Source organism: Oculina patagonica, chromosome 2 (genome assembly GCF_052425735.1).
Source record: "Oculina patagonica isolate OP01 chromosome 2, crgOcupat, whole genome shotgun sequence".
In the NCBI taxonomy this organism is placed as follows: domain Eukaryota; kingdom Metazoa; phylum Cnidaria; class Anthozoa; order Scleractinia; family Oculinidae; genus Oculina; species Oculina patagonica.
The window spans coordinates 1-24,709 of record NC_135759.1 but is presented as its reverse complement, the minus strand read 5'-3'; the positions used below and the strand labels follow the sequence as shown (position 1 = coordinate 24,709).

The 24,709-nt window shown below is 38.6% G+C and overlaps 3 protein-coding genes across 3 annotated transcripts; all 3 read right to left on the bottom strand.

Moving 5' to 3' along the window:
- Positions 1-2,199: 2,199 nt before the first annotated feature.
- Positions 2,200-6,477, bottom strand: LOC144641663 (uncharacterized). Its single transcript, XM_078500697.1, has 2 exons — positions 4,038-6,477; positions 2,200-3,412 (listed from the first exon to the last, which is right to left on the bottom strand). The coding sequence occupies exons 1-2, from the start codon at positions 6,270-6,272 to the stop codon at positions 3,407-3,409; spliced, it is 2,241 nt and encodes a 746-aa protein (XP_078356823.1). The 5' UTR covers positions 6,273-6,477; the 3' UTR covers positions 2,200-3,406.
- LOC144640352 (uncharacterized) lies at positions 6,445-9,098 on the bottom strand. Its single transcript, XM_078499523.1, has 3 exons — positions 8,782-9,098; positions 6,623-7,293; positions 6,445-6,521 (listed from the first exon to the last, which is right to left on the bottom strand). Exons 2-3 carry the CDS (start codon positions 7,281-7,283, stop codon positions 6,445-6,447), a joined length of 738 nt encoding a protein of 245 aa, XP_078355649.1. The 5' UTR covers positions 7,284-7,293; positions 8,782-9,098.
- A 468-nt stretch (positions 9,099-9,566) lies between these two features.
- Positions 9,567-24,367, bottom strand: LOC144642433 (EH domain-binding protein 1-like). The gene is made up of 7 exons (XM_078501382.1): positions 24,302-24,367; positions 23,935-23,988; positions 21,747-21,870; positions 21,314-21,410; positions 20,521-20,594; positions 12,013-12,127; positions 9,567-11,266 (listed from the first exon to the last, which is right to left on the bottom strand). Exons 1-7 carry the CDS (start codon positions 24,356-24,358, stop codon positions 11,182-11,184), a joined length of 606 nt encoding a protein of 201 aa, XP_078357508.1. The 5' UTR covers positions 24,359-24,367; the 3' UTR covers positions 9,567-11,181.
- Between the last annotated feature and the right edge of the window lie 342 nt (positions 24,368-24,709).

Sequence of the window (24,709 nt, the reverse complement as noted above, 5' to 3'; positions counted from 1 at the left end):
TTAAAATTGCTTTGACTAGCAGTTCGAGATCAAACTTAAGCACCCAGTTTAGCTTTCTATTGGTTTGATCACTGGACTGAATTACCCCTCAGGCAATTCCGCTTTCTCGATCGACTTGGTTGTTTTGAAGGATTGCGATGTCTGACAATGGCTGCGGTCACATCTAGACTGCTAACTATAGTTAGGACGGCGTTAACTACAGTTAGCTATTTCGATAATGTGACTGCTTCTCTGTTCGCCCTAACTATAGTTAGAAAATTTACGCCTCGCTGATCCAAAACAATATACACTAACTATAGTTATACCCAAGCAAGGTTCATGGGTTAGTCTTAAGTTTACAAACGAAAAGCCAATCAGAATGCGACAATTCTTTTCGCACGTGCGAGATGAACATAAATATGCAAAACAAAGCGTCAAGGGAAGGAAAACAAGAAAAACAACATGCCAAGAAATTACATATCATCAATGTTAGCAAAAATAAAGCTTGAATTCTTCGGTTTCTAGCATCCCTACTTCATTTTATTTTCTTCAACGCCGAAATGCCGTGCAAAAATAGAAAAAATAGAGGAACACCTGGACACAAATAAACCACAAGGGCTGTCATGAACTAATTTAAATACCAAATTATTCACAACCTAATCAGAACTAACTATAGTTAACTGCATTGGTGTGACTGCAAAGACGACAGAAAGCACTAACTATAGTTAGGTATGACGTCTCCTAACTTGAGACTAGCTATAGTTAAACTTTAGTTACGTCGTAGATGTGACCGCAGCCAATGCTTTAATAGCTGTGCATTGAAAGGAAAACACGCAAATGGAATAATGTAGTTCAAGGTACCAAATGTTGTGTTTGTTTCAAGTTAAGTCTGCAATTTCAAATTACTGGAGCATTAAATTTATAAACTATCAAATGTTCGCAGTGAAAAAGAATATATTAATAGGCGTGGGAAAACACTGATTGCGATTTCGTCTCAATACTTCCTACTCTAAATCCTGACAGAAACCCAGTTTACTTGTCCCTAGCCTGACTGATTTACCTCGTTTTTTCTTGAACATAACAATACCAGTAAATCATGTCTAATTAAAAAGCGCCAATGTCGCTGTTCACTTATAATATAATATAATATGAGAATTTCGACTTATAGGAGACCCTTTGGAGTAGCTTGCTCTCAAACGAACATCAAAACAGCCAGCATTAACTGCAGAAACTACTTCAATTTGGGTTGGCGCGCCTCGTACAACCTTAAATATCACAACTGGCGCTGTTTCAACGTCTGATAATGTCGACGTCTTTCTTTCTCTAATTAGAGCAGGTTTGACTCAATATTAATAAAAGATTGACGGTTGAATTCTACTTTTCGAAAGCAACTTAAATTTGATAGCGAGATTTGCGTACTGAGACAAATCAATTGCACAGAACACAGACAAATATTAAAACGAGAGCTTGAGAGAGTGGAAATATGTGTAATGCATTCAAATGTGAAATAACACTTTACGATTGTGGCACTGAAGTTAATTGATTGTGGCACTGAGTTAACTGGCATGATTATCGACGGTAAAAAATAAACTTGTAGGACCAGAAGGAACAGATAATGGACAACATGCTGTTCTCACCTTCAGCTTTCTACGGCAGCAGTTCGGAGAAGCTGTAAGATTGTCCCGCAGTTACTTTAGAACGACAAAGGATCCAAATCGGTTACAGAACATATTGGTATAACGGCTTACAAAGCAAAGCCATTTCCAAAATGGACAGCTTTGCGAGCGCTAGCCTGCAATTACGCAGACGTGTTTCCGGCCGGGGAACCCCAAGTGCGTCTGCGTTCGCAAGCTACGCAAGCGCAAGGGTTGTTTTTCACGTGACTTGTTTTCGTTTTTGCGTGACATTGTACCTTGGATTTTCTTTATACGCTAAATGTTGTCCGTCACGAATTTCAAACGAACAATCCTCAAGATCGAAATATCAAATTCCCTTTTGTCACTTTAAACTTCCTACATAACCAAATTGAGGACTGTAAATTGCCACAAACCATCCATTTATTTCACAAGTTACTCGACATGGCGACAACCACGAGGTCGCTTACAAAACTGCTATCACGTGACAAGAGATAGGCATGCAATGTGTACAAAACATGCCAATGTTCAGTCCCAACACATTTTATAAACGACTATGGATATGTATTACGTGTATTACATTTCACTGATACATACAAGAAAAATTAAAAGAATAAAATTAAACTTAGAAGTGATGAAAACACTGCTTCGATATATTTCGGTGCTGCTAAGGGTTCTTTTAAAAGCTTTTTTTTTGTTTGTAATGCAATCTTTCCTCCCCAAGATTCCGTGGCGAGTCAAAAGAACGTCTGCGAAGGAGGCTAAAAATTTAAAGACGCCGTTGTCCGCAAAACATGCGCATTTTGCTTGGCTTCACACGATAGAGTAAGCTCAGGGTTATTGGTGGGGGCTGTTGAGGGCTAACAATTTGTCCCGTTTCAGTAGAATGTTTACTGTGTGCAGTTACATGGTCTACGTAGCCCCTACACTCTCTAGGCCCTCATATGAGGTTGGCGAAAGGTTCTTACGATCCAGCGGTAAAATTTACAAAAGCATAGTACAGAATAAATGATCTGCAAAGATGCACTATGCAGCTAATAAAAATCAAAACAATCTTGTTAAAATGGAATTTCTTGGTAGGGAGTGAAACTCTTAGTTGATCGTGAGTGAGCACTTTGAACTACTGTCTACGAGAAATTAGCGTTGTCCTTCAAGTGCTTGAAGGAACTTCTGATCCACAAGCAAAAATAAACAAGGAACAAAGCAATATCACTATTCTCTATATTTATGTAACGTTATTAAAAAAACTCAATGATGTCCATATGTTGCCATAAAACGACCGCTGAAGTTCGCAGTTTTGTCTTTGAAGTCAGTTACTCGCCAGAAGTGATCTGTTCAATTTATAAGGACTTGTAAAAATACTCAAGAATTAATAATGGAAAAAACGAATTAAAAATAATACAACAAAAATAAAGTAGACATTTAAGTACATCAACCTCTCAAAACATGCTTCCTAGCTATGCATTAAATCACGGCGCTAACAAGCATTTTATACACTATAATTGTGTCTGATAATTTAGAGAAAAAGTAAAAAATTGCAATTGAGGACATATGTACACCTCTCCGGCACAAATTGTCCATATATATCATGTTCATTTACAGGAAATTAATGTAATGTCTAAGATTTCATATAACTTGCTTCGAACTTGAGAAACAATAATTTATACAACATCTGATAAGCTAGACGATAAACAAAGGTTTCCAGAAGAAATATATCCCAATATGTTAAACTGCACCGTGACAGTCTCACATCGTTTCTGTAGGCATGTTTGGCGAGGCACCTCAAACAGTGTTCAAGTCTGCAGAGAGAAAACAAATAAGGAAACTAAGGTTACACCTAAAGTTAGATCGCGTCCCAGCAAAGAGAGTAATATATGCAATTTTACAGTCCCAAATGCTATTGGTAACAAAACCTGTACGAGAGACATCACTATTAAAATTAAAATCGTGTGTATTTCAGAAAGTTCCAGCGTCATTATAGAATTTTGATAGTGTATCCTGTGAGTGAGCCTAGATAAACAGTTGCCAAGAAGGTCTGAGAGTACTTCGAGACATCGCCAATAACATATGGTCAAAACATTTTTATTAAAGTACTTTAACATACTGCTGACTGTATGGAAAATAAATATGTAAGGGACTCTCTTTCAGTCTCTGGTTCCTGAACAAGCGTAACCTGGTTCTGTGGCTTGATTGTAGTAATCGTGAAATGCGACTGATGCTTTGAAATTTCCGAGTCAAAACTTAAACATAAAAGGTGTCATGGGAAATTAAGGTTGACTTTCGCGGAAACAGCATGGTATGTTAAAGAGGGTTAAATATGTCTTGTTTGCTTAATACTGTTAATTTGACAAGTGCTTTTGTGAATCATAAAGATTTTCCTTGACTTATCCTTAGAAAGAGAAGGTGAAAATATTACGAAATTACCTCATCATTAAGATCAAGTCTTATGTCATCTCCAAGCAAAACAAATGGTGCCCAGTACTTCACATCTTCATAATCTGGGGACTCTCTCATTTTCTTCATGGACTGGTGAAGAGCTTCACTAGCACTCATTTTCTCATGGATCAGACATTTGTAGAAGATCTCCATAAACGTTTTGGTAGCCTCGTCATTAATAGCCCACAAAGCCATCAGAACTGAACGAGCACCAGATCCCAGGAAGGCGCGAGCGATTCCAACAACTCCTTCAGCAGTCAGGATCTTCCCACTAGCACTGTGGCAACAGCTAAGTACCACCAGCTTGGCTCTGATACCAACTTCAGCTATGTCTTTCATTGTCAGCATGAAGTCGTCTTTTTGGGGAATGCCAATGACAGAACTATTGGGAGCAAGAGCTATTTCTCCTCGCTCGGCATTGCCATGAGCAGCAATGTGCACCAAACTGACCTTTTGAATCCTGTGCAGGACTTCTTCCTTTGAAGCTTGCTTTCCAACAAGACATGATACTTCTAGCAGCCTTGCTACCATCTTTGCCTCTTCTCTGGCTTTGGGTAATGGAGGTAACACCACGATATTTCCCTTGAATTCCACAGGACCAACCTTTGGATCTCCTACAATCAATGCTCCAGTCTGGCAATGATAGTCCGCTGGTGAGTCTTGGATGAGCTTGAGCGTTGTTAGAGAGGGAATGAGACGGATCTTCACTGTTTCTGACAGGTACTTTCCAGTGTCATCTTGTACTGCTGCAAACGGTATCAGGAATAGTTCTCCTTCAGGAATGATGATTATCTCAGAGTCTTCAATGAGACCAGAAACAGGAGAAATAACATTTTGGTACAGGTTTGGTGGAATTAATTGTGATTCTTCTCTTTCTTCTGTTCTTAAATTCCCAACCTGCTGAAAGCAGAAACTTCTGGAGCTTTCACTCCCGGTCTTTTCTGGGCATGGGACACTTTTGTAGAGCGCTGACAACGATCGGTCTTCAAGGTGCATTGGGTCATTATTGCATGCGATCCTTTTCTGGGTAGTGCACATGTTATGAGGAGCTTGCCAGAATCGAACTTGTGCTCTTTTGTCCACAAACCAGCAACAGAGATGCAAACCAAGCGTGGTCATGAATAGGAAGTGACTTCCCTGTGCAAGACAAAGGCTTTTTATGTCACTCCAATTAAGTTGTATGTTCGTGTTAGTTGCGGTTTTGATCGCATATTGATTTGAAATCAAGTCGACTAGTGCGCGAGCTCGTCCTTGTTCAGCAATCAGCAAAGCATAGGTGCTTTGATTTCCCTGGAATATCAGAAGCCTGATTAATTCCTTGTAAAAAGACTTGGAACTAGTCTTGTCGTCTAGTGAAAGTTTGAGTTCATCTTCAAGTGATTCACGAAAGCTCTCGTGGAGACTAATGCAACCTGATAGGAAGGTCGTTGCCTCCCTGAAATGGTGCAGCGTGGCGTGGCAAAACCCAACGTTAAACATTGCAGTACATTTAAACTCTGGAAGTTTTAGTTCCTTAAAAATTTCAAGTCCTTTATTTTGGTAACTCAATGATGTCTGAAACTGTCCAAGAACGTAGCACACACTTCCAAGGTTGACATAACACGCTCCTTCGCCTTGTTTGTCCGAAATGTCTTGACTTATTGCAAGAGCTTTCTTGTGACTCTCGATCGACTCGTCAAACTGTCCTTTGGCACAATACACATTTCCAAGGTAGCTGTAGGATATCCCTTCTCCCATCCTATCTCCGATACACTGGCATATTTTCAGACTTTTCATATAATACTCCATTGATTTATTAAGTTGGAGCTTGTCATAGTAAACTTTACCAAGACTGTTGTAACATATGCCTTCTTGTCTTTTGTCTTCAGAATTCTTGCTGATTTCGAGACCATACTCGAAGTGCTCAATCGCTTTATCGAATTGTCCAAGCTCATAGTATACTTTTCCAAAATTGTTCATGTATGTCCCCTTTCCTTGTCCGTTACAAGTTTCTTCACAAATGGCAAAACCTTTCTGGAGATACTTCAGCGATTCGTTATATTTACCGAGGTATTTGTACATAGTACCAAGGTTGCAGTAAGCTGTTTCCTGTCCTTGTCTGTCTTTAAGTTCCACGCTGATTTCCAGGATTTTTTCAAAACAATCGATCGATTTCTCGTATCGCCCTAGAGCGCAATGCACACCACCAAGATTACCATAGGATATTCCCTCGTCGCGACGCATCCCGATTCTTTGACAGATTTTCAGCGATTCCTCAGAATATGCGAGAGATTTCTCATAACTGCTGAGGAAATAGTAAACTTTTCCAAGACTATGGCAAGAACGTGCTTCTGCAGGGCTGTCCCCTAATAAACGAGCTATCCGGAGTGCTTTATTATAATACTCGATGGATCTGTCATATTCGCCCAGTCCACTGTACGCTCCACCGAAGTTTGCATAGCATGACCTTTGTCCTTGTATATCTCCAATCGACTTAAATATTTGAAGACCATTGTTAGAATACTTGATGGACTTATGATATTTCTCATCAGCAAGATATACACTTGCAAGAGAGCTGTGCGATTTTCCAATACCTTCTTGGTTTTGAAGCTCTTCATTTATTTTCAGACTTTTCTCAAAATGCTCCAAAGCCTTGCCGTAATTTCCGAGATCCCGACTAACTGTACCCATGCCAATTAGAGATGCTGCTTGTCCCAGTTTACAACCGCTACTCCCATACAATTTAAGGGCCTCTTCATAACACTGATTTGAAATCTGGTATTGTCCTAGACGTACATACGCATCACCGAGGTCATTAAGAGACACCGCCAAACCAACGTCGTTGTCCGCTGCCTTCATCAAATCCTTTCCTTGTTTGAGATTGTTTATTGATTCCTCGAGCCGTCCGATACTTCGGTAAAGTTTCCCCGCAATAGTGTGACAAATTGCTTGCCCTAAATGGTCTTCCCTCTTTTTGCTTGTTTCTAGAGTTTTTTGTACCACTTCTATTGCTTCATTAACAAGGCCAAAACCCAAAAGAGAAATGGCAAGTCTGTGCCCTGTATGATATACATCATATTTGTTATCCAGAGAGTTGGACGAGGACTGTTCGTCATTTGCAGTGTCGAGGCTTGCAGTGAAAAGACATTCTTTGTATAAGTCAATGGCTTTGGAACAACGGTGAGTAGCAAGGAGGAATTCCGCAACTACTAAGCCAATTTTCGTCGCATCACCAAGTTTCACTGAATTCAACATGGCTTTCTTTCTGTATAGAGGAAATTTGAAAACTCTCGTAAGTCCCACTCCCCCCCGCCCCCGGGCCCCCCCCCCCCCCCCCGCCCCCCCTCGGCCCCCCCCCCGTTATCATTGAAAGTGTTGTAAAGCGCATTATTTTGAGGTTGCAACAGCATTTAACCAAAATGATCTACCTTTTGCCTTATAAAGTCATACGACACTTTCGTGGTTTTAAATCAAAAGATAGATGCTATCGAGTCAGAGTGATCACAATGGCAAGCAAGGTACGTTTTCGTGTTGCAAATGACGTTTTGAAGTAGTTTGGATCTAATTTAGCTCATACCGACCGGACCAGAGAATGTCAAAAATGTCTTAATGCGTTTTTCTGAAAGGTCAGGTTTTAACTTTTGGCGTTCGTATATCACCCTACTTTATACTTCAGGAAGACATTAAAGGTATTTTAAACTGAAAAAGGATTGGATCGCCTAAAGAGGTGGGAAAAATCCTTTCGGAAGCGCGCTTAAAAGCCGACATCAACTATCGTACCTTCGCAGTTGTTTGAGGAGAAAGATTGCGTGACGAGTCAAAAGAACGTCTGCGTAGGAGGCTAGGACCTTCGTGTTCCAGAAAACTCTAAAATGTTTTAATTCTGGGGATTAAATCTCTAGAATTCCATGGATTTTTTACTTATGGCGGAAAACTTAGATGTACGAAAACATTAAAATCGTGTTGCGTGGTCCGTTTACAACGATGGGATTATCGAAACTCGGTTAGTCGAAGTCGTTTTACTAGGCCATCTTAAATAGATGAAAGTCGTGACCAGTCGTTACAATGCATGCAAGGAATCCCGCGTAATTTCTGATGACTACTGACGTAAAATCGTGGCAAGGTCGTATATCATCCTGTACATTAAACAATATTTCCTTGTTGAAGCTTGACTTCTCGCGAAATGGCCAATGACCTATTAAGACTTCTGGATTGCAGTTTTGGGAAAACTTCTAAATTGCAATCCAATCTTGGCTCGATCTTTTATATAAACAGATCCAAACACACACGGGGGACACTTCTCGTATAACAGTGATCGACAGGAACCGGCAGGTATTGTTCTGATAAATATTTCTTTGGAGGCTTAATACCATAGATGTTACCCGGATAACACAAACGGTTGTTGTTTTAGACTTAGAAAACTAAAACGGTACCGACATGGATTTCAACCCTGAAAAGGTACAACAACTGTCCTGTAGATCCCTGTCCCCCCCCCCCCCCCCCCACTTTAAATAAATCTGCTGAGTTCATTTCGATGATCTATTCAACGGCAGCTGTTCTCACTATTCCCATATATATCAAAGTCCTCTAAAACGAGGAAACTCTTTGCGCTATATTACTCTAAGCTCTATTGATGTCGGTGTGCTTTAAAATTTGCATTGCCTTTACTAATATCCTGTTTTTTTTTTGGAGGACATACATGATCTGGCACTTCGCCCGCAGCGACTACTACTTTAATGAAGAAAACACTAACCTCCTTGCAGTTCAGGCAATTTGACCAAATTTACTTCTCCCTGCGGGAACAACCACAACCAAATAAAGAAGTGATGATCAAGCGGTGTAGATGAAAATCAAATCTACGGGTAGATTGAAAATGGAGGTGCTCCGCCATAACTGAAACGGTTTTATCCCATGATGGCCTCCTACGCAGTCGTTCTTTTGGCTCGTCACGCAATCCTTCCTTTCCAAGATTGCGTGACGAGCCAAATAACGTTTGCGTTTGAGGCTAGGTTTTATCCCGTTATCGTGTTAATAGATCAGAATGCGTGGCATAAATCATGCAGACGCTGGGTGGACATACATAGATTGACGGGGTGTCTTGTTTAAAGGGGGTCATGTCAATAACTTCAGGTTCACGTGTTTCATTGATTGATAAACTGAAAATAATTGTAAAAATACCTAGATAGCATTCATTGGGGAGTACCCCCGGAATGATTCCCTTCCTTTTATTCATTTCTTCATCAAAACTTCATTATCTTGGAAAATTAGCATCGACAAGGAGTGCCCGGGTAGCAATTTTCGACCCTAGGATGTGTTAAGAAAAGTCCTCTTCGCAGACATGGGGACGCAAAAGACCCCTCACTGACTACAAAAAAGCGGACCATAAAGAGAACTGCTCCTTTTGATTTTCGTATAGTAGGCGATGGTACCTGCCTTTCATGTGTTTTGAATATAGGCTTTTGGTTTCTATTGAACACTAGAGTGTAAGATTCCATAACAAGAGAGATTGTATGTTCAATAACTTCTTGCACAACTACAACCGAGAACTTTTCTTTTATTTGACTTTTTCATTTTTAATTGAATAACCCTTACAATTCTTACAAGCAATGAGCGACTTCTTCAAATAACTGTTCAAAAGAGCAATTATATTCAAAATGTCCTTTTTACTATCGAATCTGATTCGACATCGTTACTGTTATTCTTATTTAACGTAGCACAACTACCATCGAACAAAACCCAACCGGTTGACAGCAGACGACATTAAGAAATTCATGTAACAAAAAAAAAACATTGAACAAGTAAGGATTAATAGATGGCTTGCCTCCTTCGCAGAGTCCACTTTGGTTGTCCTGTAACGCTTTCCGTCACGCAACGCTACTCCTCACTGGAGAAAATTGTGACGACCGAAGTAAAGGCTGCGAAGGTCTCCAAGCGAAATAAGAGAGATATTAACTTTTTTTGCTTCATCCTCAACGACTTATGAGAAATGTCTGTTTTCTCTCTGCATTGCCTTATTAAACATTTCTTACTTTCACTTAAGTTACATGGTAATAACATGTAACTGGACTGATCGAAAATAAATTATCAACCACTGTTAGTTAAAGTCATTTTGCAAACTTCGTGAAAATTCCCACTAATAAAGGGCACATTGATCCCCTTTTTTGTCGTAAATAAAGATGTCCTCTACCAGCTTCACATTTTTCAATTAGTTGCTTTTCTAAAATTGTAAGTTGAAACTGTTTTTGTGTTCTACCAAACCTTCAAAAGGGTTTCCATACCACTGAGGTCTTAGTAAAGGAAGGTTTTACTTTTTTGTAAATAAACCTCGAAGGAGGTTTATTTACAAAAAGAGAGATCAAACGGCTCTTTATATATTCGTGCTATAAAAATAACATAACTCTCACTTGTATTTAACGTTGAAGGCAATGCTTTACTTCGCTGTTTAACAGGGAAATTCATTCAAGTAAAGAGGGCAAAAGCTTCACAACTTGTCTCTGCCAACCAAATTTTAACGTGACAGCCACATGCTAACGACTGGCAAACAGCTTTTACTCAGCGATAGAAACAGCAGCCGTCATGCGATTTCTAGTAGCCTTGATGACCATACCTCCCGGTTTGCGCGACCCTTTATCCCGCCGCTGTAGAAGCCTCTATGATTCCGATTCGAGTTCCGTCTGCCTTCTACGATTTATTAGGGACCTTTAGATTAGAGTAAGAGTACGAGTTTGAGTACAAGTACACGACTTTTCAAACCTAGTGCTTGTGCTTTCGATTATCACATTTCACACATATCCCGTACCGAAAGTCTCCCCTTTTCAACTGGTTAGCAACAGGGTGGATTAAGGTCTCTGGAAACGTAACTGGATTGAAATTCGAAAGTCGTACTCGTACTCGATTTCGTACTCGTACTCCGATCTGGTCGTTAGGTGTTGAATTTTCCCGCGCAAGTAACAAACAATCCGAAATACCACACAGGTCATGTAGAACAACGTCATCGGTGCGGGAGGCTTGGTGCCTAATCTCTGAAGTCGCTTCAGAGAAGGAAGAAATAAGCACGCGAACAGACACGTCTGCCCTTCCCGTACCCCCAGAGGAGGCCTCTCCTAAATTACGTAAACCGGGTCGAAAGGGAATAAAATGAAATAATTCAATTCTACTGAAGAACACATTCACTCCTGTCCTTTGGTATCCTCGCGTTATCGATCACTTTTTGTACATGAAGCGCATCCTTTTCAGCCCTAAAAAATAAAACAAAACATTTCTGAATCGTGATAAATTAGTCTTACTATAGTGTAAAACTTGCGTGAAACAACGTTCGCAGTACAGTTAAACACCTCCTTAACGACAAATAGAAATCTAGTCTTCTACGCAGGCTCGCAGCGGTTGTTTGGGCTCGTCATGAGAAAAAAATTCCATTCTTTTTCCCATTAATTTTTTTTTACCAGACTTTATTTTTTTCCCAAATTTTTTCCTGGTCTGGAAAACTAGTTTGCAGGCTTCCTTAAATTTTCAAGAATTCTAGACTCTGTAAAAACATGAAATAAAGGAACTGTAACGTGCAAAGAAACTGCGTGGTGAGTTGGTTTGGAATTGAATTAAGTCAAGAGAAAGTATCTTATTACAAATTCAGCCAGTGAGCAAAGCAAATCATTTCCGTTTATGTTCAATGTCCTAGAGCGGTTTTCGCTTGAGTGGCGAAAGCAATTTGCGTTTGGTTAGTTTTGCATTACTACGCACAGTGATTGATTAAAAAATCACGCGCCACTTTCTCAGCCAATAAAAACAAAAAACAAAACCAATCGTCTCTCGCTCGCGCACGTTTTCCCGGGTTTCGTGCCGGTAAAATGTATTTGCTTCGCATTTTGATTGGTTCACTGGATTGTCTATGTCCTTTGTGATGGGCCAGAGTAATTACTTTGCTTTTAATTTTACGACACTTAATCGAAAACTGCTCTAACTACTCAGATACCATTCAGTGGCTTACTGTTGAAGTTGCGAGTCCTCAAACTGCACCAGCTGGTCTCTCTTGTTCACCACTGACACAAGCTGCTCGATCAACTCCGCTTCCCTTACTCTCTGTTCTTCCGTCTTTTGCCATTCTGAAAAGTGGGAACAAAAGCAACAGTTCCATATAAATGTGTCATTCTCAAGGACTTAGCAATAACTTAACGCATTTTGTTATTGCTCTAGAGCCTGCACCAGAACTGCGAGTACTAACTATCCTTATTCCTGGGATCAAGAAGCGAGAAAATGACCGCGCGGGAAACTGGATGCAGGACGCAATACTTGTTTCCCGCCGTCTTCCCGCCTCGTCCCCAGTTTTCACGGGCTATTCCCGTTCGCGAACGCTTTTTGCCTCTCGCTCGATGATTTTTGAAGGAAAAAAAATAGAATAGGCAAAAGGCAGTCCTGTGCGCAAGAAAAAAAGGTGTTTAAATATCCATAAATTTCATTATAGCGGTGCATGGCATAGTCAATCGATTTTAACTAAAACGAGGCCAATCAAAGTGAAAGTTCAATGAGCACCAGAGACGATTAACTATAAGGTAGTTTTTTTTTTTTAAGTTTTCCATGCATTTGTCTGTAAAAATTCGCGCGAACTTTGACAAACGATAAACGTATTTTATACGTCGAGCACTGGATTTCTCATTCATGAATAGCGAAATAAATCCATGAACTGATCTTTTGTAGTTTCTACACCATTCAATTGAACGCTTTTGTGGGTTTAAATGCTTCTGTTGACAGTTTTCGTTATTTCATGAAATAAAAAGGAGATTGATTGCGTTCATTTGATAGCGAAATCGATCGAACATTTTACATGTATTCGTTCCATCATGTAAAATTACATTTTGTCACCGAACTCTATCGAACCCGATTCATTGAGAGAGATCGATTACCGAACATTCTAACGACAAATTCATAAGCTAATAATTTATGGCACACCTAAAAAAAATTCAGCTGCATTTTCATTTGAAGAAAAGGAACCCATTCATTGTGAAATATAGAAACAGCTGCTTAATACAAGGAAGCCTGGCAGACTCGCCATACCACAGTTAATTTCTTTGCCTGTCTGATAATTTTGGAAAATAAGTGAATTTATTAATGTCCAGTAAAACGTTCAATAAGGGAGATGCAGGTCGACAAAATTCACCAATCACAACTCACCAACGCCTTGCAAGGTGTTCGATTGTCAAGTGGTGGGCTGTGATTGGAGGGTTTCGATTTATTGATGATTGACGGAAACCCAATGCAACTTGTTTTTTTCGGGCAAAGTTTGAACATTAAAGTCAAGTGAAGCAGTGAAAATGACAGCTAAGTTCTTTTCTGTCGAGTTCAATTTTTTTTATATAGAGTGTCATGGGGAATAAGCCAGCAGTTGAGTGTTCCTTCGTGTGACAAGAAGAACAAAACCATTTTGATGAGTTGTTGTACGAGACAATTAATTGAAAGTATTGCCATTTTACCGTCACCTGTGTCAATTTTAACGTAAGCTGATCATTTTAGACTTCGAAATAAGCTTTAAAAAACTGAATACTTTACAGGAAAGGAACAGATTTAATATCAAATATAGGCAAATTAATTGAGGGAAGCTTGACACACACTCTATAAATCTAATAATCACCGTTTGCTCTTGCTTTATATTTTCTGGTGTTTTTTTTTTTCCTTTTCCGTTTCTTTTCTTTTCTTTGGAGGCAGGGCTTAATGGAAACGACAAGCGACTAGTCGTGTATACCGTTTTGATTTTTAATTTTAATCTTAAAAGGGAAAAGGTCGAAAAAAAGCAGTTGAATTTAAGTTTTGTGATCACATATTTATCTGGATTTAAATTCAACCAGGGGTATTTAACTTTTTAACAAAAAATCCAAATGGAAATCCAACGGAAATTACTTCATATTTTTCGGACGAAGTTTGAAAAAAAAAAAACTCGATTATTTTTTATGACAAACAGGTTAAGTCTCTGCAGTCAAATGCAAACCAAATAAGAGCATTTCATCATTTATTACCTACAGTTAACTTCACAAACTACCTTCGAGCACATGGCGAATTCAAGTTAAACGAAAAAAGATATGCACAAACCGGTTCGCGATACATTTTTCTTAATTATTGACAGGTTAAGGTTTTATCGATTTCTGTTTTAAGCTTGAAAATTCGACTACAGAAATGCCTTTTTCATAACCGTTGTTAATTCTGGTGTCCACGATAGCAGTTTTTAAACACTATTTCTTCTGTTCTTCGTTGTTCGTTGTGGACTCGAAATATCGGGCAAGGAGACCGACCCTACGGATATCAGGCCGGAAAAGTGACTTATTATTTTAATCTGACCATCATCGGCTATGTGGTCCTCGCCGAGGGTATATCTTTGCTCGGTTTGTTCAAGAGAGTGTTGATTTTCTTCTTGCCTGTGACCAAACAAACTGACTTTTAGTTCCTTTACTTTTAACGCAAAGTCGCCGACTCGGTTTAGATAGACGAAAGGATTGAGTGCGCTTGGGATAGCAAGGCAAATCATTACAGCAAAAACTGCAAAATGTACTTGTTTCCCGTAGTTTTCAAATCCGAATCCAACGACACTTCGTATTATCATCGGCAGATAAGACGCCACGCACATAAAAGTCACAATAAGGATTGTGTATAAGGCCTTTCGTCGGATTCTCGCCATTGGAGAGTTTGCATTTTGGGCAGCTGCTGGTAATACTTGTGCAGGTTGTCGAAGTCTTTTTAAAGCCAAGACTGCAAAAACGATGATAGAAATAATGCAGACAAAAACAACGATCCGTATGAAAAATGTAAATAGGGTTCGAGAATAAAAATCTCTATAGGCAACGACTGGGGCACTGCCAAGATCTATTTTGTAAAGTGGAAAATAAACGAGTCCAGTTAGTGAAATATTGAATGCCCACTTGATAAGAATAATTACGAGAAGTTTTGTTTTCGACTTGTTCGCCATGTAGAAGACAGGCCAGCACACCGCCAAATATCTGTCAATCATTTGCAAGGCCATGGTTGTCAGAGAAAGAAGACCAAACAAGGAGTGTAAGAACGACACGGTCCACGCAAATGTCTTACCTCGATAAACAGGGTCGTTCAACACAACGTAACAAATGGAGAGTGGAGTGTTGACGACGCTGTTAAGCAAATCGACAATGGATAAATCGACAATCAAGTAATTTGGCAAGTTACGAAGCGTTTTGTGACGAGTAAAGAAGAAGATCACCAAACCATTTCCAATAATGGCCACTAACACGAGAAGAGCATAAAGGCTGGACTGAATAAGTATCGCGTACCAATTGTTACCTTCAGTGGTGTCTGTGTAGTGACTGCTGTTTGTTGGTAATGAAGCCATAATTTCGTCGCTGATTCAAGAAACGCTGATCTTCTTCAGCGGAGAGACAAAGTCGAATTAAAGCGTCTCTGAGTACAATGCTCAAAGTGGCAGTAGATGATCAGGAAACCAACGATCAGTACATGTGTTTAGACGCTTTTAGCTACAATGTGTTGGTTTTGCGCAAGGAAATTAGTTCATTTGGAGGAAAACTGCCGTTAAGCAGATGCTGTTGATGCTCAATTGTGTTGCACACAATACGTTCAGGATATTAACAGGACAAAGAATTTTCAACTGAAAGATGCAATGTTTGTCAGCCAGTTTGTGCTGTGAACTTTCTCAATACTTGCATTTAAGCGAATTTCTTGTTTTACTAGCGAACTATTTAACCAGATATCAAACTAAGTAATAAACTTATTACGTAACGCTGTTAAAAAAACTTTTACAACTTCTTCTCTGCCACTTCATCCATCAAACCAACAATAAAATAATTGTCAGTAATTTAACTAAGCACTGCCTATTTTGATGTATTGTTGATGCCATTAATCCCTTAACGTTTCTCTATAAGACAGCAAATTTTCAATCCACGATAAATTGCTTTCTTCCCTTTACATTTCTTTATCAACTTCACGGACGTTGCTTATGAGAATACATATTTTGATCGAACGACGGAAGACATGATGCAAATTAAGGAAAACACATAAGAAAACAAAAAAAAAAACTATCTTCTCTTTACATAAAGTTTCAGGCACATTGTTTAATCTCCCGAGGTAAATTGTGTGTGGGTTATGCGAATAAATACTTCACTTTAGTTCTGCCTTTCCGAAAAGCTCAAACGCTCCAAACTCAAACTCAAATCCATGCTAATATAACACATATCCAAACCAACGAAGTTTCAAAAACTAACGCTTGGTTATTCTTTATCAAAATTAAATAAACTCTCTGCACTCAAAGGCAAACCAAATACGACCATATAGACCATTTCACCATTTATTACCTTCACATAACTTTACAAACCACCTTCAAGTATAAGGTGAATTCAAGTTAAACTGAAAAAAAAAAAATGAATACAAACTGGTTTGTAAAAAACTCTTCTGAATTATTGACAGGTTCAGTGTGCTTCAACTTCAAGCTTGAAAATTCGAGTACAACAATGCCTTTTTTTCGCAACTGTTGTTCATTCAGATTTCCACGAGGGCAGTTTTTAAACACTATTTATATCATAGATACTGAGATTTTCTCACGAAAAAACGATTGCGTACAAATGATACGTAAAATGCATTAGCCAATAGGAAAGGCGAACGATGAAAACTCACTAGTGAAAAAACGTCGTTCGTCCAATCACAATCGCGAACGACGAAAACTCACTTGTGAACAACACCGTATCGCCATTTTGATTCTCGTCGTAAACACCGGCGACATGGCGGAGACACGTTCAAGGTTCGTTTGTGTCTTTAACGGCCCCACTGAGTCGTTTATATTGCAGAACAGGAAAACCAAAACACTATAAAGAAAACGAAACAAGACGGCCTTGTTGTCACAACGTTTCTTCAAACAAAAAGAGAAACACGAAGCGAGATAACCAAAATTCCTCCTGCCGAGTTGAATAAACCTTTGAGTAAATTCGCACAAAGGAAGGACAAGAATACGGGCCATCTTCACTCCGAGGGATTGTAGCGAGTTTTGATTCAGATGATGACTAAGACACTGCAGGTTTGTCCTTCGTTTTGGCAGCCTGTTTTCTTGATTTATTTTAAATTTGGTCAAAGTTCGCTCGAGTTCGCGTTGAGTTATTTAGCGTTTAGCGCTGTTTTGTTCTGTTAAAACATTGAACTGGAACTTGCAAGTTTTGTACAAGTCTCAGTCAGGTTTTCTATCAAAAGGTGTTTCTGTAAAAGTTGTGAGAGTATAAACTGACGTCTCATTTCTTGTGCTACTTCATTAAAGATATGATTTTGAAAGACAAACATGTTTAAGCTATTTTAGTTTATGGCAGATGAATGGGTTTCCTAAACACGCGCGTAACTGATAAAACGTCGAGCGATTTAATTTGCTTTTCAAAAACCTCAGTATCTATAAAATAAACAAATTACACCATGGAAAATGCTTTGTACGATTTTTATTCACTCGTAGAGTTGTATCAGAAAACTCACTCGTTCGCTACGCTCACTCGTTCGTTTTCTGATACTACTCAACTCGTGAATAAAAATCGTACGCGCGCATTTTCCATGGAGTAATCTCTATTTCTTCTGTTCTTCGTTGTTCGTTGTGTATTCGAAATGTCGGGCAAGGAGACCGACCCTGCAAATGTCATGTCGATAGAGCGCTTTATTATTTTGATCTGATCATCATCGGCTATGTGATCCTCGCCGAGGATACCTCTTTGCTCGGTTTGTTCAAGAGAGTGTTGATTTTCTTCTTGCCTGTGACCACACAAACTGGCTTTTAGTTCCTTTACTTTTAACGCAAAGTCGCTGACTCGGTTTAGATAGACGAAAGGATTGAGCGCGCTTGGGATTGCAAGGCAAATCATCACAGCAAAAACCGCCAAATGTGTTTGTTTTCCGTCGTTTTCAAATCCGAATCCAACGATACTTCGTATTATCGTCGGCAGATAAGACGCAACGCACATAAAAGTCACAATAAGGATTGTGTATAAGGCCTTTCGTCGGATTCTCGCCATTGGAGAGTTTGCATTTTGGGCAGCTGCTGGTAAAACTTGTGCAGGTTGTCGAAGTCTTCTTAAAGCCAAGACTGCAAAGACGACGATAGAAATAACGCAGACAAAAACAACGATCCGCATGAAAAATGTAGATGGGTCTCGAGAATAAAATCTTCTGTAGGTAATGACTGGGGCACTGCCAAGATCTATTTTGTAAAGTGGAAAATAAACGAGTCCAGTTAGTGAAATATTGAATGCCCACTTGATAAGAATAATTACGAGAAGTTTTGTTTTCGACTTGTTCGCCATGTAGAAGACCGGCCAGCACACCGCCAAATATCTGTCAATCATTTGCAAGGCCATGGTTGTCAGAGAAAGAAGACCAAACAAGGAGTGTAAGAACGACACACTCCACGCAAATGTCTTACCTCGATAAACAGGGTCGTTCAACACAACGTAACAAATGGAGAGTGGAGTGTTGACGACGCTGTTAAGCAAATCGACAATGGACAAATCGACAATCAAGTAATTTGGCAAGTTACGAAGTGTTTTGTGACGAGTAAACAAGAAGATCACCAAACCATTTCCAATAATGGCCACTAAGGCGAGAAGAACATAAAGGCTGGACTGGATTAGTATCGCGTACCAATTGTTACCTTCAGTGCTGTTTGTTGGTAATGAAGCCATATTTTCGTCGCTAGTTCAAGAAACGCTGATCTTCTTTAGCGGAGAGACGGAGTCGAATTAAAGCGTCTCTGAGTACAGTGCTAAAAGTCGCAGTAGATTATCAGGAAACGAACGACGCTTTGACCTACAATGTGTTGGTTTTGCGCAAGGAAATCAGTTCATTTTGAAGAAAGCTGCCGTTAAGCAGATGTTTCTAATGCTCAACTGGACAATTTAGGAAATCCTTCAAAACATCCATTGAATCGATTGTGAATGCAATTTGGGGGAGTAATGATGTTGCACACAATACGCTCAGGATATTAACAGGACAAAGAATTTTCAACTGATGCATGTGCAATGTTTGCCAACCAGGTTGTAGCAAATATTGGAGGGAGCGGTGCTTCAAAATACTCCAATGCTTCGCACATAATCGACTTTTGTATTTTATTAATGAACTATTTATTATAACCAAATATCAAATTAAGTAATATGCTAACGCTGTAAAAAAATCTTTGATAATTTTTCTCTCAATTTATCCACTCAAACCTACAATAAAATAACTGTCAACTATTCAGCTAACAAGGTAAAGATCTCAAACGCACTGCCATTGTCTTGTTTAGGCTATTATCACTTTAATCCTTTAACAAATTAGCATCAGACATCTGTTTTTCAATACACGATGAATTGCTAACTTCTCTTTACATTTTTGTACCAACTTCAGGGACGTAGTTTATAAGAATGCACGATTTGATCAAACGGCGGGAGTCATGATGCAAATTAAGGAGAAAAATTTCTTTTTGTATAAATTTTGAGCCGGGTTGTCGTAACAAATTTTAATTTTGCGAGATAATTTGTGTGTGTGTTTTGCTTATACTTCACTTCAGTTCCGTTTCCGAGAATGTTCAGACGCGTCAGACTCAAACTAAAATCTATGCTAATTTATAACCACATACCGTGAAATTCCCCCCGCTTATAAGCCCCCCCCCCGGTTATAGGCCCATCTACCTGGAAACAAAAAATACGCCCCCCCCCCGGATATAAGCCACCCTCTGCCGAATGACAGCACTACGGGACGGACCATTATTTTTCTGGAGGGGGGGGGGGGGGGGAGAGAAAAATATTGAAAAAAATTGTTTGCAGGGCCTGGAAAGACAAAATAAATTGTTTGCAAACACGATATGTATAACAGAAAATAGTAAGAATTTCGAAAAAAAATGTTTGCAGAGGTGCATAAACTAAAAAAAAATGTTTGCAGAGGTGCATAAACTAAATAAAAAAGTTTGCAGAGGAAAATATTTCATCCCCCCCCCCCCCTCCAAGAAAATAATGGTCCGTCCCTAAACAGGGCTAAATGTTGCTTTATTATGCGTTTTTAACTTAAAAACGTATTTCGGTCAACACTCCCGTGGCTCGTTTCGAAATGTTTTTTTATTCCGCTTACAACTCCGCTTATAACCCACCCAAAACCCCTTACGAAGTTGTATAAGCCCAGGGCTTAAAACTGGAATTTTACGGTATATCCAAACCACCGTCCTTTGTTTTAACTAGATGAGTTATTTGAAATGAGTTTGAGTATTAACTCTCAGAATACTTTACGTTTTTGTTTTCTCATTCGAATTTCAGAATTCTCCAAAATGAAAGTAAAACATTTTTAGCACGACAATACCTAGGAACGTGAGTATTGTGATACTGGATTGTAGTCAAATCATGGATTACGAAAACGTTGGTACTAATCATTATCTTGTATAATGCATTTTATAGATTTGCTTCAGTTTACGGTTAGTTTGTCATACGTAAACCGATTATCTGAAAATCACAGATTTTCTAACAGTGACACCCACCTTCCATTTCCATAAGGGCTCGTAACTCTCGTTGAAGCATATCGTAATTTCTTTCTAATTCCTCTTCGTTTTTACTGTGGTAAGACAAAAAAGATCCAATTTGATCAGAAACCGTGAACGAAGAGCCACCCTGTGGAAGTGCCACTGCAAATTCCCATTTATTTATTTTATTTTACTTTATAAGTAAATCCTTTTTAGCCCAGTTGGTTCAAAGTTCTTGGCGCTTGACTCCATTTTATGGTATTGCTACTCCCCCCTGGATGAGATGCTAGTTTATAACTCCCGAGCATTCTGTCAGGTTGACCCAACAATTTGCCAGTACCCATTTATACTCTGGATGGAGAGAGGCACCGTGAGAGTAAAGAGTCTTGCCAAAGGACACAACACAGTGACCCCGGCCAGGGCTCGAACCGGGACTGTTCGATCCGGAGTCCAGCGCAGTAACCATTTGGCCACCGCGCCTCCTAAATCACCAACTGCTAAGTCAGCAGTGAACTCGCCAATCGGCTTATTGAAAAGAAAATACTGTCAGCTGAGAGCCTGCTTGACAACGCCAACTCCGTGTTTTTCACCCAAGGATTGTTAAGGGGGGTATAATAAAGGCGAGATTTAAAAAAAGCCGCGCAGAAACTGGAGGCGAGGCGCGAAACACGGCATGTTGCCCACCATGCCTTCAGCTTTTACGCGGCCATTTTGTGTCTCGCATTTTTCGCCCGCAGTCAAACAGCCTGAGTATACTGTCCCAACTAAGAGAGCTAGAAACAGAAGGAATTAAATTATAAGGGATACTTACAGTAAATTCAGTTCACCCTGCCTTCTAACCAGTTCGTTTTTCTTGTTTACAAGTAAAAACCAGTCCTGCATCAGTTTCTCTTGTTCTTCTTCACAACCTGTGTTACATTGAAAACTCAATAAGATGACTGCATTCCAACCTCTGTTAATCACTTCCCATATAACGGCCAGTTTCTCTTGCAATCCAAAGAAAAGTTCTTAACTTAACGTGCCATCAGTAGACTAACTTTTCGTGGTACTTTAGTACAGTTTGATTTACAGGTTTCCACTGTAGGTTTTCATGAACGAAATACGTCACGACTGTTGCCAGACGATATAATTTTGGTTAATTTCTTTGTTATAAGGGCTTTTACACTGCTTAACCGACTGACCGTGAGGTGCAAATAACGCCAAAATGTATTGTAAGCAGAATTTGTTGATGTTCGAGAGTTTACCTTTACACCCCATTGCCAGGCGCAGCTCAACTTCAAGTTTTTCTCCGACTTTGTCCAAAGCTTCTTGTTGTTCTTCAAGTGATTTCAACTCTTGGCGGACGTACTCAGACGTGTCTTGAAACTCCTAAAAACGTTATTTAAAATTACCAAAATTTCTTTACATTTTTATGATAAATTCAAGCAGGCGGGTTATGAGAGCCGAGCACTTGATCGTCTCACTGACGTCAAAGACGTTCACCAAAGAAGATGTAAACAAAGCGACTGAATCACTATAAACAAAATATGGGTACGTGAGACAGGATTTGTAAATGTTTTGACGCGTTGTTTTTTTATTTTTTTTTCACTTTTTCAGGCTTATTTTTTTAAAAGTAAAATCATATGCCAGCAACGGGGAATCAGGCAAGCTGTTAACAAACCAAACTTGTAAGAGCTTGGACAAAATTTAACATTTTTCCTAAAGTTAACCTCATTTTCGGTACTTTTATAATGTGTTTTTGCAATTGATAAAATACATATCAAAAGTAACACGCTTTTTTTCAGGTCTGGAAAGCCATTCAGAAAAAACGTGTCCACACATTGTTTTCCAGATTTCAAACTCTGTTCGCTAAACTTGGAATAGATAAACAAGCTTTTTCCTTAGGAATGCTTTGTATAAATATTTTAAATTAAGTCAGCTCAAGAATAATATTTTTACTCCTTTTTTAGATAATAACTTTTAGATTGTGTTATTTAGTAATAATTACCTTTGGATCAATACTGTAGATTAGTTTTTAAATTTTTAACTTACATTTCGATTTTAAATTAGGTTTTAACTAAATTTTAAATTAGATTATTGTTTCAGGACAACTCGGATTAATATTAATCTGCGGATTATAATAATAATAGATTATAATAGGATTATTATAATCCAGTAATATATTATTATAATCCAGTAATAGATTATTATAATCCAGTAATATATTATTATAATCTAGTAATAGATTAAGGCACGGCAAAAAATTGGAAGGATTAGATTATTATTAATATTATAATCCAGATTAATATTAATCTCTATTATAATCCCGATAAAATTCCTTGAATGTTCGGATAACAGCTATGTCTATTTGACTATCTGACAGATATGTATATGACAAACACACTGCAGACTTACAACACAGGACTGACAGAACATAAGTCACTAATCACATCCGTCAATTGTTAATAAAGGTGACGGGCCTACACGACTCCTACGTTCGTGAAATTGGTACCTTTGCCGTTCTATGTCAAGTTTGGTCTTTCGACCTTATTTGCTTCTGACTTCTTTCTGAGGGTACTGTTTTTATTTGGAGGCATTATGTATTGAATAGAGCCGTAAGATTGTGGCCAAGGGAGTGTCGAGAGGCTCTCAAAATGTTCGCCCTGGAAGGACAAGATATGAAATGTTCCGTGAAAATGTAAACTACTTGCATTTTATTGACGCCGGGCCCGGCATTTTAATGAATACTGTTGCAAGATGTATTGTCTTATCACGGATTATCTTGGTCCGGCTTCGCCACAGACTGCTTCAGGTTTACTATGAAAAAGATAAAAGTTGGTTTCAAAGAGACACTCTGTGTTGTAAAGGCTATGCTTCTTGCATTATTTTGATCGAGCGCTCTGTCTTTTTAGCTCGATGTTTAGGATTTTTTCCCTTCCTTGTTCGTTGCGTTGCGTTGGCACCACATGATTCAAATATAGATTTGAAATCTTTCACGCGCAAGTCTGTTGACTATTTTGCGTTTTGTTTATGCCACTATGGTTCAGTTCGGAAGCTTTGGACTAGGATTGAGTAGTTGAGATTTATTATTAAGATTAATATTAATCCGATTAATATTAATCTTACATAAGATTAATATTAATCCTAATGGATTAAGGCACGGCTCAAACCTCAGTAATAGATTATAATAATCTATTACTGGATTATAATAATCTATTACTGGATTGTAATAATCTTTTACTGGATTATAATAATCATTAGGATTAATATTAATCCGATTAATATTAATCCGAGTTGTCCTGTTGTTTATAGTAGATTCTTAATTTTTTTAGTACATTAGAGAGGGCCACAAATTTATTAGTTGTAAAACTATTACGTGTAACCCTCTATAAATAAAGTTTGATTGATTGATTGATTGATTGATTGATTGATTGAAGCTGGACTGTATCTTACTCCTGTTTGGTCTTCGGAATCTTGACCTTCACCGTCTATCGTCGAGTCTTCATTCTACACAAGAATACAAAGTTAAGGTTATAAACAACGAAACAAAATGAGGATATACATATTGTAGGTAGGAAAACCATTGCATTGGCCTACAAATATAACAGCGAAATGGTCGGCCGGCATCAATTTTCCACATAAAGTAACATTATGAAGTAAAGCAAACACGGCGTGAAGGGGGAATGGGGATGAGTGACGGAGGAGACTGGGGAATAAATGTTTCTCCAAACGACAATAAAACACGAAACGACGTTGCCCTGCAAGAAATATAAATTGTGGAAATATCGCGAAAAACTGACACAGTCAGTTTAAAACATACCTTGGTTTGACCATCTGTTGTGTCATCTGCGAAAGGGAAATAAACAATTACAGACATTTTGTACCTTTAATCGTTTTTAATATTGTATTTTTAACACGTGTTTTAAAAAAATATATATATATATGGTATTTTTAAGATGTAGTTTTTAATTCTTTTTAATATGAATTCATTTATTTTTATTATCTAGCTTGTCAGACACTTAAATCTGGCTTGGGAGATTGAGAAACCACTCGCCGTGTATTTGACGTGAAATAAATTATCTTACCTCACCTTACATGTGACTTAATTCCCTGCAATCATTTTATTAAAAGTAAGAAAAAGGGTGAAAATGTACCAAATTCTGATATTGCTTGATTGCTTTTAACAACAATATAGGGACTTTTCACGTAGATTCACAAGTATCAAATG

Bases quoted from the DNA above. Each gene is read 5' to 3' on its own strand.
- LOC144641663 (XM_078500697.1), bottom strand. From the start codon at position 6,272: ATGCGTCGCGACGAGGGAATATCCTATGGTAATCTTGGTGGTGTGCAT.
- LOC144640352 (XM_078499523.1), bottom strand. From the start codon at position 7,283: ATGTTGAATTCAGTGAAACTTGGTGATGCGACGAAAATTGGCTTAGTA. The intron at 6,522-6,622 runs GTATTGGAAAAT...CAAATATTTAAG, and splicing joins AGAGCTTCAAAACCAAGAAG to TCGATTGGAGATATACAAGG.
- LOC144642433 (XM_078501382.1), bottom strand. From the start codon at position 24,358: ATGTCTGTAATTGTTTATTTCCCTTTCGCAGATGACACAACAGATGGT. The intron at 20,595-21,313 runs GTAAGTATCCCT...GTCTTACCACAG, and splicing joins CAGGGTGAACTGAATTTACT to TAAAAACGAAGAGGAATTAG. The intron at 12,128-20,520 runs GTGGGTGTCACT...CCCACTTTTCAG, and splicing joins AGCCCTTATGGAAATGGAAG to AATGGCAAAAGACGGAAGAA.